Source organism: Schistocerca gregaria, chromosome 11 (genome assembly GCF_023897955.1).
Source record: "Schistocerca gregaria isolate iqSchGreg1 chromosome 11, iqSchGreg1.2, whole genome shotgun sequence".
Taxonomy (NCBI): domain Eukaryota; kingdom Metazoa; phylum Arthropoda; class Insecta; order Orthoptera; family Acrididae; genus Schistocerca; species Schistocerca gregaria.
This window is the reverse complement of record NC_064930.1, coordinates 102,238,643-102,251,377: the sequence shown is the minus strand read 5'-3', so window position 1 is coordinate 102,251,377 and position 12,735 is coordinate 102,238,643. Positions and strand designations below refer to the sequence as shown.

Sequence of the window (12,735 nt, the reverse complement as noted above, 5' to 3'; positions counted from 1 at the left end):
CGGCCTGGAATCCTGCTCTTTCACTTGTTAAAAAACATAGGGACAGAGTTAACGTTTCCTCAACTACCAGTCCATAGTTTCTTACTATCGATAGCTCTGACTTCGTTCATCTTTGGTGGCTTTTGTTTAGGTGTGTGTTATCTTTCCTGTTAGACTCGCAGAACCGAGCTCTCGTGTTTTCTACACTTCGTCTGGTCGTTGCAGTTAAGCCTTGAAAATGGCGGAGTGTGCATCCGCCGAAATATCGGCAGTTGTTGAAAATTCAACCAGGCTGAATGCCCGTAAGTACTTTGAACATAGTTTACGCCAGGAGAAGCTCAGGTATAACATAAACATTATTTCCGCCCTTTTTATTGTTCATGAAAACCACACATTGCATGTTGTACCACCATACAGTGAGACCTCCAGAAGCGGTGGTCCAGATTTCTGTGCACACCAGTAGCTCTAATACCCAATAGCACGTCCTCTTGCACCGATGCATGACTGTATTCATCGTGGCAATACTATCCACAAGTTCATCAAAGCACTATTGGTCCAGATTGTCCCACTCCTCAACGGTGATTCAGCGTAGCTCCCTCAGAGTGGTTGGTGGGTCACGTCATCCATAAACAGCCCTTTTCAATCTATCTAAGGCATGTTCAATAGGGATCATGTCTGGAGAACATACTGGTCACTCTAGTCAAGCGATGTTGTTATCCTGAAGGAAGTCATTCACAAGATGTCTACAATGGAGGTGCTAATTGTCATCCACGAAGATGAATGACTCACCAATATGTTGCCGATATCGTTGTACTATCGGTCGGTGGATGGCATTCAAGTATCGTACAGCAGTTACTGCGCCTTCCGTGACCACCAGCGGCATACATTGCACCGCATAATGCCACCCCAAAACAGCGGAGAATCTCCACCTAGCTGCACTCGCTGGACAGTGTGTCTAAGGCATTCAGTCTGACTGGGTTGCCTTCAAACACGTCTCCGACAACTATCTGGCTGAAGGCATATGCGACACCCATTGCTGAAGAAAACGTGATGCCAATCTTGAGCAGTCCAATCGCCCCAATCTTGAGCAGTCCAATCGGCCCATCTGTACCGCACTGCATGGTGCCATGGCTGCAAAGATGGACCTCGCCATGGACGTAAGGAGAGAAGTTGCGCACCATGCAGCCTATTGCGCACAGTTTGAGTCATAACACGACGTCCTGTGGCTGCACGAAAAGCATTAGTCAACACAGTGGCATTGCTGTCAGGGTTCTTCCGAGCCATAATCCAAAGGCAGCAGTCATCCACTGCAGTAGTAGCTCTCGGATGGCCTAGGCGAGGTATGTCATCGACAGTTCCTGTCTCTCTGTATCTCCTCCGTGTCCGAACAACATCACTTTGGTTCACTCCGAGACGTCTGGACACCTCCCTTGTTGAGAGCCCTTGCTGCCACAAAGTACCAATGTGGACACGATCGAACTGCAGTATTGACCATCTAGGCATGGTTGAACTACAGACAACATGAACTGTGTACCTCCTTCCTGGAGGGATGTCTGGAACTGATCGGCTGTCAGACCACCTCCGTCTAAAAGGCGCTACTCGTGCATGGTTGTTTACATCTTTGGGCGGGTTTAGTGATATTTCTGAACAGTCAAAGGGACTGTGACTGTGATAAAATATCCACAGTCGACATCTATCTTCAATAGTCCTGTGAACCGCGGTGACGCAAAACGTTTTTTAATGTGTGTATTCATCTGTTTCCAGTCTGTATTATCGTGTTAGAAACCACCTGCTCAAGGCCCTGTAGAATTTTTTCATCCTCACAGTTCTCCAACACCTCTCTCGTCAGCACCACCTCTATTCCGTCAGCTCCCCAGAAACTTTACACGTCAGACGTCTCCCCGGCACGTACCTTCTTACAGATGTCGGTGGAGCGCTGGATGACGGAGAGCAGCAGGTTGGTGTTGCCGTTGGCACGCTCCAGCAGCTCGTTCTTCATCAGGTCGTACACGTAAAGCAGGTAGTGCGTGTCCTCGCGTGCGTACTTCACCAGCTCCTCCGGCAGGGGCCTGCGGACAGCAGACGGTGGACACTGGTAACTGTGGTGTAGTCTCCAGCTCCCAGAGCTCTGTGTGTCATCAGTGGGAACGGGAGGGGGATGAGGGGTGTCGGGGAAAGGGAGGAGAGCATGTGCATTTAGGGCACACTACAGCTGGGTCATAATTGCTCATACTGTTTTCATAAGGGTAATCCCAAAAATTAAGGGCTCCCAAACTGCTGGAGCTGTAAGGAAACTGTTTGCCTTCTCCTCTACAATGCCCGTCCTTACATTGTCCATCAAGCTGTAGACCTCCTGCAACAGTTTGGATGAGACATCGCCATCCACCCACCCTTTAGTGCGGGCTTAGTGCACACTGGCTACCACTTATTTGTCCAAGTTGAAAGAACACTTGCAGGAGTCAGACCAGATAAAATTTTCTGGAACTAAACTCACTCCTCAAACTACTGAGACTGAGCATTGAGAGGTGTATGTTCCCTGACATTAATGTGGCAAATAATGTTTTATGTCACTGCAGAACAATAGTAATCATGTTTTAACAGCATAAAGGAAAAAAAGACAATGGAGTCCACAGTATTTGTTTATTTATTTATCCTGGTTTTGGTCTAAGTGACCATCTGCAGAGCAGTGGTGACTTGTATCTGTTGGTACTCACAGCAGCTCCATGAACTGGATCGACATACCATTAAGTAGCTTTTGCTTTGAAGATGATCACTTGGAATAAAACTGGTTACCAGAATACATAAGTAAACAAAATAAATAAATACATAAAACTCAACTGCTTTTAGGGTTCTGTACCTCATCTGGCAAAAATGAAATCAGTGTGCGCTCATTCTGTTATCTGACCATCCGACTGTTGCGGACAGTTTTCCCAGGAACAGGCGCACATATCAAGTTCAAATTTATGTCACATACCAAGGTCTATGGTTCCTTGGTGGAATAAAAATTTAAGCGTCAAGATCAATTCAATGAAAATATGTGACCATTTATATCAGATACTTTTATACTTGCTAACTCACTTATCAAAACCTATAGGGTACTTCCCATTTATTTAGAATCACGAAATTTGAAAAGAAGCAAGGTTTCACAACACAAGTAAAGGAAAATTTTCGAACATTGTTAAACTGGAATTATATCAAATAAAAAGTATTCCTCTCCTATTATGAACATACACAGTATTCGCAATCTGTCAAAAATCTCTGGAATTACTGTAGGGATCTTGATCTGGTTTTCAGTAATAGGTACAGTGATTCACCGAGGTCAGCTTCTACTAGTTTTTCCATTCGTCTGTAAAGAATTTGTGTTAGTATTTTGCAGCTGTGGCTTATTAAACTGATAGTTCGGTAATTTTCACATCTGTCAACACCTGCTTTCTTTGGGATTGGAATTATTATATACTTATTGAAGTCTGGGGGTATTTCGCCTGTTTCAGACATCTTGCTCACCAGATGGCAGAGTTTTGTCAGGACTGGCTCTCCCAAGTCCGTCAGTAGTTCCAATGGAATGTTGTCTACTCCGGGGGCCTTGTTTCAATTCAGGTCTTTCAGTGCTCTGTCAAACTCTTCACGCAATATCATATCTCCCATTTCATCTTCATCTACATCCTCTTCCATTTCCATAATATTGTCCTCAAGTTCATCGCCCTTGTATAAACCTTCTATATACTCCTTCCACCTTTCTGCCTTCCCTTTTTTGCTTAGAACTGGGTTGCCATCTGAGCTCTTGATGTTCATACATGTGGTTCTCTTATCTCCAAAGGTCTGTAGGCAGTATCTATCTTACTCCTAGTGAGATAAGCCTCTACATCCTTACATTTGTCATCTAGCCATCCCTGCTTAGCCATTTTGCACTTCCTGTCGATCTCATTTTTGAGACGTTTTTATTTCTTTTTGCCTGCTTCATTTACTGCATTTTTATATTTTCTCCTTTCATCAATTAAATTCAATATTTCTTCTGTTACCCAAGGAATTCTACTAGCCCTCGTCTTTTTACCTACTTGATCCTCTGCTGCCTTCACTACTTCATCCCTCAAAGCTAATCATTCTTCTTCTACTGTATTTCTTTTCCCCAATCCTGTCAATTGTTCCCTAATGCTCTCCCTGAAACTCTGTACAACCTCTGGTTCTTTCAGTTTATCTAGGTCCCATCTCCTTAATTTCCCACATTTTTGCAGTTTCTTCAGTTTTAATCTACAGGTCATAACCAATAGATTGTGGTCAGAGTCCACATCTGCCCCTGGAAATGTCTTACAACTTAAAACCTGGTTCCTAAATCTCTGTCTTACCATTATATAATCTATCTGATACCTTTTAGTATCTCCAGGGTTCTTCCACGTATACAACCTTCTTTCATGATTCTTAAACCAAGTGTTACCTATGACTAAGTTGTGCTCTGTACAAAATTCTACTAGGCGGCTTCCTCTTTCATTTCTTAGCCCCAATCCATATTCACCTACTATGTTTCCTTCTCTCCCTTTTCCTACACTCGAATTCCAGTCACCCATGACTATTAAATTTTCATCTCCCTTCACTATCTGAATAATTTCTTTTATTTCATCATACATTTCTTCAATTTCTTCGTCATGTGCAGAGCTAGTTGGCATATAAACTTGTACTACTGTAGTAGGTGTGGGCTTCGTATCAATCTTGGCCACAATAATGCGTTCACTATGCTGTTTGTAGTAGCTTACATTTTACACATGTCATGTTAATTGGTTGAACTGAAATGAAATTAAAGTGATGCCTTTTCCATCTAGCAATGATAGGCTTAAGGATGTCCAACTAATGCACCGACAGCCTACATCTATGAACGTACAGCATCTGTAATGTTTCAGAGCAAAGTAATACTGGTAACTGATGCAGGATTGATTTTCCATAGTTTAGGATAAGCTTTCGATATCCCATAAAATGTGTGTACACAGAGCAGTTAGACATCTGTGTAACACCAATGGTCTTGTGGCCACCTGTGCTGTTTTCTTCTCTGGAGACTTCTGTCAAATCCTACCGGTAATTACAACAGGGGTATTCAATGCATCTGCAATTGACAGTTGGCACAGCATGCTAATATAACCCCAAAATTAATAAAATAAGTGAAAAATTACAGTAGCAAATGTGATATTATACAAATAATAACCACTGACATGTGAGCCCTACTCGTACACTTCTGATTTTTTTCAGTTACATTATCACTGCTGTTGGTTGTACACATGTGATAACTTAAACAACGTCCGTATGTGGTTACATAGACAAATGGAAGAGGAGTTGCAAGCCTTAACATTCAAGGTACTCAAATGTAGCGGAAGGGTCAACTAGTGTTACTGTAAACGAGTCCAGTTCGCTACACAATTTGAGGATACAGAGAAATGCTAACATGTGCCGAGCTGTGGCTGCAAAAAGTGTGTGCCTCCACACAAATGGGGTCATTACGCATTCGCCAAGAAGCCTGCAGCTGCAGAATAAGCAGCTTACAACACACCTGCTGCCACAAAGAAGTGTGTTGTAACCCAATGCCATTTTGGACAAGTGAGGTGGCATTTTCCAATTCTCTGGGGGCGGGGAGAAGGGGTGGGGGGTGGGGGGGGGACACCAGTCAGCCACAGAGAGAGTGGCTTAGAGGGTATTCTTTGTTTACAGATTTGCACAATGTGGCACAACACACACAGGACAAAGCTTACAAAATTCCAGAAGCAGAGAGAGGGAGACGGTAAACGAGACAGCAGCTGACAGGTTGCACAGCACAGTGGGGGGAGCCAGGGAAAGGTTGGAGATGCAGGAATGATACGCAACTGTCATAATATCACTGTTTTGATACTGCAACAGTTGGTATTTTTCTAAATTCACTCTTATATCTTGAAAAATGAAGTTTAAGTGTGACTTTCCGAAATTGTCATGGTTCAATTAAGCAGTGTTTCATAAATTACTTTCTTTTCTGTGGCGGATGATGTACATAATTTTGTGATATTTCCTACAAATATCTGTATGGTCATTTAGCTACAATGTATGGAACCATCTGTTCTAAAAGTTCCAAAACTTATTTCATTCCTGGAGTATGAGTGACACTGGGGCACCAAATATGGTAGCAGCTTGAACTGAGAAATGCAAATAACAGATATGCTTTCTAGGAGTCGGTTTTGAACAGGAAGTGTTAAGCAGTGGCCGTTAGGCCGTAGTGCGCCTACACTGTTCTGTCACACACTGCAGTGGAGACACATATCAAAATTGAATGAACAAGACATTCGTCAGAATATTCTGAAGGGGAGAAAAGTGTGTGTAAAGCTTGTCCCTCACACTCTGAATCCTGAGCAAAAACGACAAGTGGTGACCTTTCACACCACAACCAAAATTAAAAATGAGGACAATTCTTTTCTGAAAAAAATCATCACGGGTGACAAGATTTGGAGTTATCATACAAAGCTATCACAAAAAGAGAAAATGCAGAAGTTTAAAAGAAGTATCAATGCTTTGACAATATAATTGACATTTGAGACAATATAAGGGCCACGTGGAACAAAATATCTAGGAAGGTCTTCTCTGAAATTTTCACACAATTGTACATATGTCCTGTGCATTGTACTACAGAGGAGGGGACGCCCATAGAACACCTCAAGCATTAAAACCGTCATCTTAACTTTCCATATTTTTTATTAATCCAGTCATTAAAGTTTTTGGACTGTCAGAGTATTTATAAAATCTTGCCACACTGAGACAAGAAAAAGCGGAAAATTTGAAATCTCGCTCAGAGAGAAGTCTCCGGTAGCTTTCTTTGGCACCAGAAGAGGTAGGTATGAGCCGTGGGGGTGTGATAAGTCTAAAATTTCTTAAATCATCGCTCTGTCAGCTTGGGAAGTCACCACCACTTCCAGATAAACAGCAGCTCACCAAACGAAATGGAGCTTCTCAGGTTTCTGATGACCCATGATTTAGGAGACGTACATCAACTTCATTAGCACCACTTATGGAAAGATGAAGTCATAGCTAGTCAATAACCTGCAACAGACACATCACACTCAAAATTGAGAGATGCTAGTGTGAACTCTGGCAGCATGAAGATCTGACAGCTGCTAAGACCACTACAGCCAATGTCTCTGTGGGCAACTCCACTACCCCTTACAGCTGACTGTTCTGTACAGCACAGACTCACAGGCACTGCAGTCACAAAGAAGAGAACTTTCTGAGCAAATCTCCAGCCTAAATGAGGAGTAGGCTTTAATGAACGACCGATGATGAGGCAGTCTGGAACAGAGCAAAAGGATAAGGGAGGAGATGGAAACAGCCACATCCTCTTCAGAAGGAAAACAGATTCCAGAAAAGCACCTGCAAAGAAGGCAAATGCATCACACTCAAATAGCTTTTGCACTTCCCTTCACGGCTCCAGTTTGTCGAGCATCTGCCAATTCCGAGAAGAACATCACATTTTTTTGACGAGTCAGTACACAACGTGATTTCAGCATGACGCCGACACTGGTACAAAAAATCCATCCTCCAGCTGCCCAAAATACTGTGGTTGGGACAGCAGTGACACATATACAAGGAAAAGCCCCCAAAATGCACAGAAATAAGGCCCTGCCTCAAATAATGAAAGAGGAGATTCATGAGTGAAGTGGGGGAGTTCTGTGGAGATGATGGACAGCATTTCGAGATGCCACCCCACACAAAGGAGAACTGCGCAGTGCGAAACCACTGTCATATAACACCTACAGAACCTTGATCTGACCAAGATTAGCTGTGTCACGGTGTGAAAGTGGTGTTATTTTTACAGGAGGAAATCTGCAGAATTTCAGATTCAAGACACGTTCGCAGGCTCGCTGCAGCAATTCGAGAATGAATGCACAGAAGAGGCCTCTGTTCTCAGAAAGGCAGAGTTCTGAGAGGGAGGAATTCTGTGTCCACTTCCCAGACACAGGAAATTATAATTCTCAGTACTTTGCTGAATCTTTCTTGGAATTTCTGGATTTTGACTCAGACTCCAACCGACCAGAGTCCAAAAATGGCATTGCAACACTTCACTCGGTGTGGCAACTGATCTCTACCCTTGAGTGTTACGAAGTTGTGCCCCAAAAGGTCGAACCCTTTGCATTGTCCTCTCCGTATGGGTGAGTAGATCTGCACTTTGCATCATTTGGATGGTGTAAGTGATTCAGACTCTCCTTCCTACTATAAAAAATAACTGGTAAAGAAACACGAGCTAATCGAAGATCTCGTGCAGTGACTCCACAGTACAACCAAAGTTATTTGTGAACCGTATCTTACCTACTTACACAACACTTCTCTAGGCAGTGGGAACTAAAGGGGAGCTGAATATCTGTACATCTCGTAATTACAGTGAAATTAACACTGTACTGGAATTTCAACATTGTGACAGTAAAAGCATCTGCGACTGTATTATTATTTCTTTATTTATTTTTCTGACTCAGTTGCATTGGCAATTTGCACTACAGTGAGTAGATTCATATTTTTCCATTCAGTATTGAACAATTAGCTGAGAAATTATTAATAATACTGTCATATGGGCGATTAGGCAAAATTTGTGACTGTATTGAAGGTTTTATCTCTGATGGAGAGAAACATCAACACATGTAGAAATGATCTTGGGTGTACCCTAGGGAAGTGTATCAGGACTCCTGCTGATCTTGTTGTATTTTAATGGCCTTGCAGACAATAACGTCAGACTTTTCACAGTTGATGCAGTTGCCTGTAATCAAGTACTGTCTGAAGAAAAGTTGCACAAATATTTAGTCAGAATTTGACAAGATTTTAAAGTGACAGATGGATTGGCAATTTGCTTGATACATTCAGAAATGTTAAATTTTGCATTTCAAAAAACAATAAAACACACCATCTTATGACAACAATTTCAATGGGTCACAGTTGGAACTGGTTAAATGATACAAATACCAAGATGTTACAGTTTGTAGACACGCGAAATTGAATGACCACATGAAGACTGCTTACAAATCACTTGTTCAACTCACCTCGGAATGCTGCTCAAGTATGTGAGACCCATACCAAATAGGAATAACGGGGGATATTGAATATATATACAGATGGGCAGCACAAATGGTCACACATTTGTTTGGTTTGACCAAAGGGAGAGTGTCATAGAGACGCTGAAGAAGCTGACCTGGTAGATACTTGTAGATATAAACTGTTCCTTGAAAGCCTAGTTAGAAAGTTTCAAGAACCGGTCATTTATGATGACTCTAGCAACATACAACCCCCTACATGTTGTTGTTGTGGTCTTCAGTCCTGAGACTGGTTTGATGCAAGCTCTCCATGCTACTCTATCCTGTGCAAGCTTCTTCATCTCCCAGTACCTACTGCAGCCTACATCCTTCTGAATCTGCTTAGTGTATTCATCTCTTGGTCTCCCTCTACGGCTTTTACCTTTCATGCTGCCCTCCAATGCTAAATTTGTGATCCCGTGATGCCTCAGGACATGTCCTACCAACTGATCCCTTCTTCTAGTCAAGTTGTGCCACAAACTCCTCTTCTCCCCAATTCTATTTAATACCTCCTCATTAGTTATGTGATCTACCCATCTAATCTTCAGCATTCTTCTGTAGCACCACATTTCAAAAGCTTCTATTCTCTTCTTGTCCAAACTATTTATCGTCCATGTTTCCCTTCCATACATGGCTACACTCCATACAAATACTTTCAGAAACGACTTTCTGACACTTAAATCTATACTCGATGTTAACAAATTTCTTTTCTTCAGAAACGCATTCCTTGCCATTGCCAGTCTACATTTTATACCCTCTCTACTTTGACCATCATCAGTTTTTTGCTCCCCAGATAGCAAAGCTCATTTACTACTTTAAGTGTCTCATTTCCTAATCTAATTCCCTCAGCATCACCCGTCTTAATTCGACTACATTCCATAGCCTCATTTTGCTTTTGTTGATGTTCATCTTATATCCTCCTTTCAAGACACTGTCCATTCCATTCAACTGCTCTTCCAAGTCCTTTGCTGTCTCTCACAGAATTACAGTGTCATCGGCAAACCTCAAAGTTTTTATTTCTTCTCCATGGATTTCAATACCTATTCCGAACTTTTCTTTTGTTCCCTTTACTGCTTACTCAATATACAGATTGAATAAAATTGGGGAGAGGCTACAACTCTGTCTCACTCCCTTCCCAACCGCTGCTTCCCTTTCATGCCCCTCGACTCTTATAACTCCCATCTGGTTTCTGTACAAATTGTAAATAGCCTTTCACTCCCTATATTTTACCTCTGCTGCCTTCAGACTTTGAAAGAGAGTATTCCAGTCATCATTGTCAAAAGCTTTCTCTAAGTCTACAAATGCTAGAAATGTAGGTTTGCCTTTCCTTAATCTTTCTTCTAAGATAAGTCATAACCCGCTACATATCACTCACATAGGGATCGTGAGGACAAGATATAGTGATTACAACACATACGGAAGCACTGATACGCTCATTTTCCCCCACGCTCTGTATGTGAATGGAACAGGAAGAAATCTTAATAACTGGTACAATGAGACACGAACTTTGCACAGCGTTTCACAGTGGTTTTCAATGTATGGCTGAAGGCATAGATGTAGAATATTCACAGATGTGAGCTATTCATAAATTGTCAACATTGAACAGTCTGTGCTTTAATGTAAGTGCCTATGTCAGACAAGTCACCTGCACACAAACGGTCCAACAATTCTCTACGGTGCCCGACACCAATGCGTGCACCGTCTGTTACAATGCCCAAGCTGTTATAATACACGTTATCGGCATAAGCTGGTTACAAATGGGGGTCTAGCACATGCCTCTCCCGCAGCCAGATTCAAGTGTCGATAGCACCTAAGATAGCGCCAGCTATCGTGCGCTTTTTTTACCGGATCCTCCAGTCGGCCAGTTGGTAGCGTTTGTCGGCGGTGACGTGGCAGTAGTGCTTCAGCACGAAGGCGAGCGACAGGTGGGCCAGCCCCAGCACGCGCGCCGCCTGGTGCGTGTCGAACAGGTTCACTAGGTAGAGGCCCAGGTCACGCTGCAGCCACTCCACGTCACTGTCCGCCCCGTGCAGAACCTGCCGCAAAAATCACAAATACAAACCCAAAGTCTGCAATAGAGTCCTGCGCAGAGTGCAAAGGACACACACGGACACACACACACACACACACACACACACACACACACACACACACACACACACACACACACACAATGCTGATAGGCGACATTACCACAGGTTCTACATCTACATCCATACTCCGCAAGCCACCTGACGGTGTCTGGCGGAGGGTACCCTGAGTACTTCTCTCGGTTCTCCCTTCTATTCCAGTCTTGTATTGTTTGTGGAAAGAAAAATTGTCGGTATGCCTCTGTGTGGGCTTCAATCTCTCTGATTTTATCCTCATGGTCTCTTCGTGAGATATACGTAGGAGGGAGCAATATACTGCTTGACTCCTCGGTGAAGGTATGTTCTCGAAACTTCAACAAAAGCCCGTACCGAGCTACTGAGCGTCTCTCCTGCAGAGTCTTCCGCTGGAGTTTATCTATCATCTCCGTAACACTTTCACGATAACTAAATGATCCTGTAACAAAGTGCGCTGCTCTCTATCTCTTCTATCAACCATATCTGGTACGGATCCCACACTGCTGAGCAGTATTCAAGCAGAGGGCGAACAAGTGTACTGTAACCTACTTCCCTTGTTTTCGGATTGCATTTCCTTAGGATTCTTCCAATGAATCTCAGTCTGGCATCTGCTTTACCGACAATCAACTTTATATGATCATTCCTTTTTAAATCACTCCTAATGCGTACTCCTGGATAATTTACGGAATTAACTGCTTCCAGTTGCTGACCTGCTATATTGTAGATAAATGATTAGGGAAATTTCTTTCTATGTATTCACAGCACATTACACTTGTCCACATTGAGATTCAATTGCCATTCCCTGCACCATGCGTCAATTCGCTGCAGATCCTCCTGCATTTCAGTACAATTTTCCATTGTTACAACCTCTCGATATACCACAGCATCATCCGCAAAAAGCATCAGTGAACTTTCAATGTCATCCACCAGGTCATTTATGCATACTGAGAATAGCAACGGTCCTACGACACTCCCCTGCAGCACAACTGAAATCACTCTTACTTCAGAAGACGTCTCTCCATTGAGAATGACATGCTGTGTTCTGTTATCTAGGAGCTCTTCAATCCAATCACACAATTGATCTGATAGTCCAAATGCTCTTACTTTGTTCATTAAACGACTATGGGGAACTGTATCGAATGTCTTGCGCAAGTCAAGAAACATGGCATCTACCTGGGAACCCGTGTCTATGGCCCTCTAAGTTTCATGGACGAATAGCGCGAGCTGTGTTTCACACAATCGTCTTTTTCGAAACCCATGCTGATTCCTACAGAGATTTCTAGTCTCCAGAAAAGTCATTATACTTGAACATAATACGTGTTCCAAAATTCTACAACTGATCGATATTAGAGATATAGGCCAATAGTTCTGCACATCTGTTCGATGTCCGTTCTTGAAAACGGGGATGACCTGTGCCCTTTTCCAATCCTTTGGAACGCTACGCTCCTCTGCAGACCTACAGTACACCGCTGCAAGAAGGGGGCAAGTTCATTCGCGTACTCTGTGTAAAATCGAAATGGTAAACCATCAGGTCCAGCGACCTTTCCTCTTTTGAGCGATTTCAATTGTTTCTCTATCCCTCTGTCGTCTAT

The 12,735-nt window shown here is 42.9% G+C and overlaps 1 protein-coding gene across 2 annotated transcripts in view; it reads right to left on the bottom strand.

Moving 5' to 3' along the window:
* LOC126295076 (exosome component 10-like) overlaps nucleotides 1-12,735 on the bottom strand; it is a 186,999-nt gene that overhangs the window by 97,203 nt on the left and 77,061 nt on the right. For both annotated transcript variants that reach the window (XM_049987321.1, XM_049987322.1), the window contains exons 8-9: nucleotides 10,884-11,074; nucleotides 1,892-2,048 (exon numbers count right to left, since the gene is read on the bottom strand). In XM_049987321.1, the coding sequence (XP_049843278.1) occupies nucleotides 1,892-2,048; nucleotides 10,884-11,074 (348 nt within the window). The remainder of the gene's footprint in view (nucleotides 1-1,891; nucleotides 2,049-10,883; nucleotides 11,075-12,735) is intronic.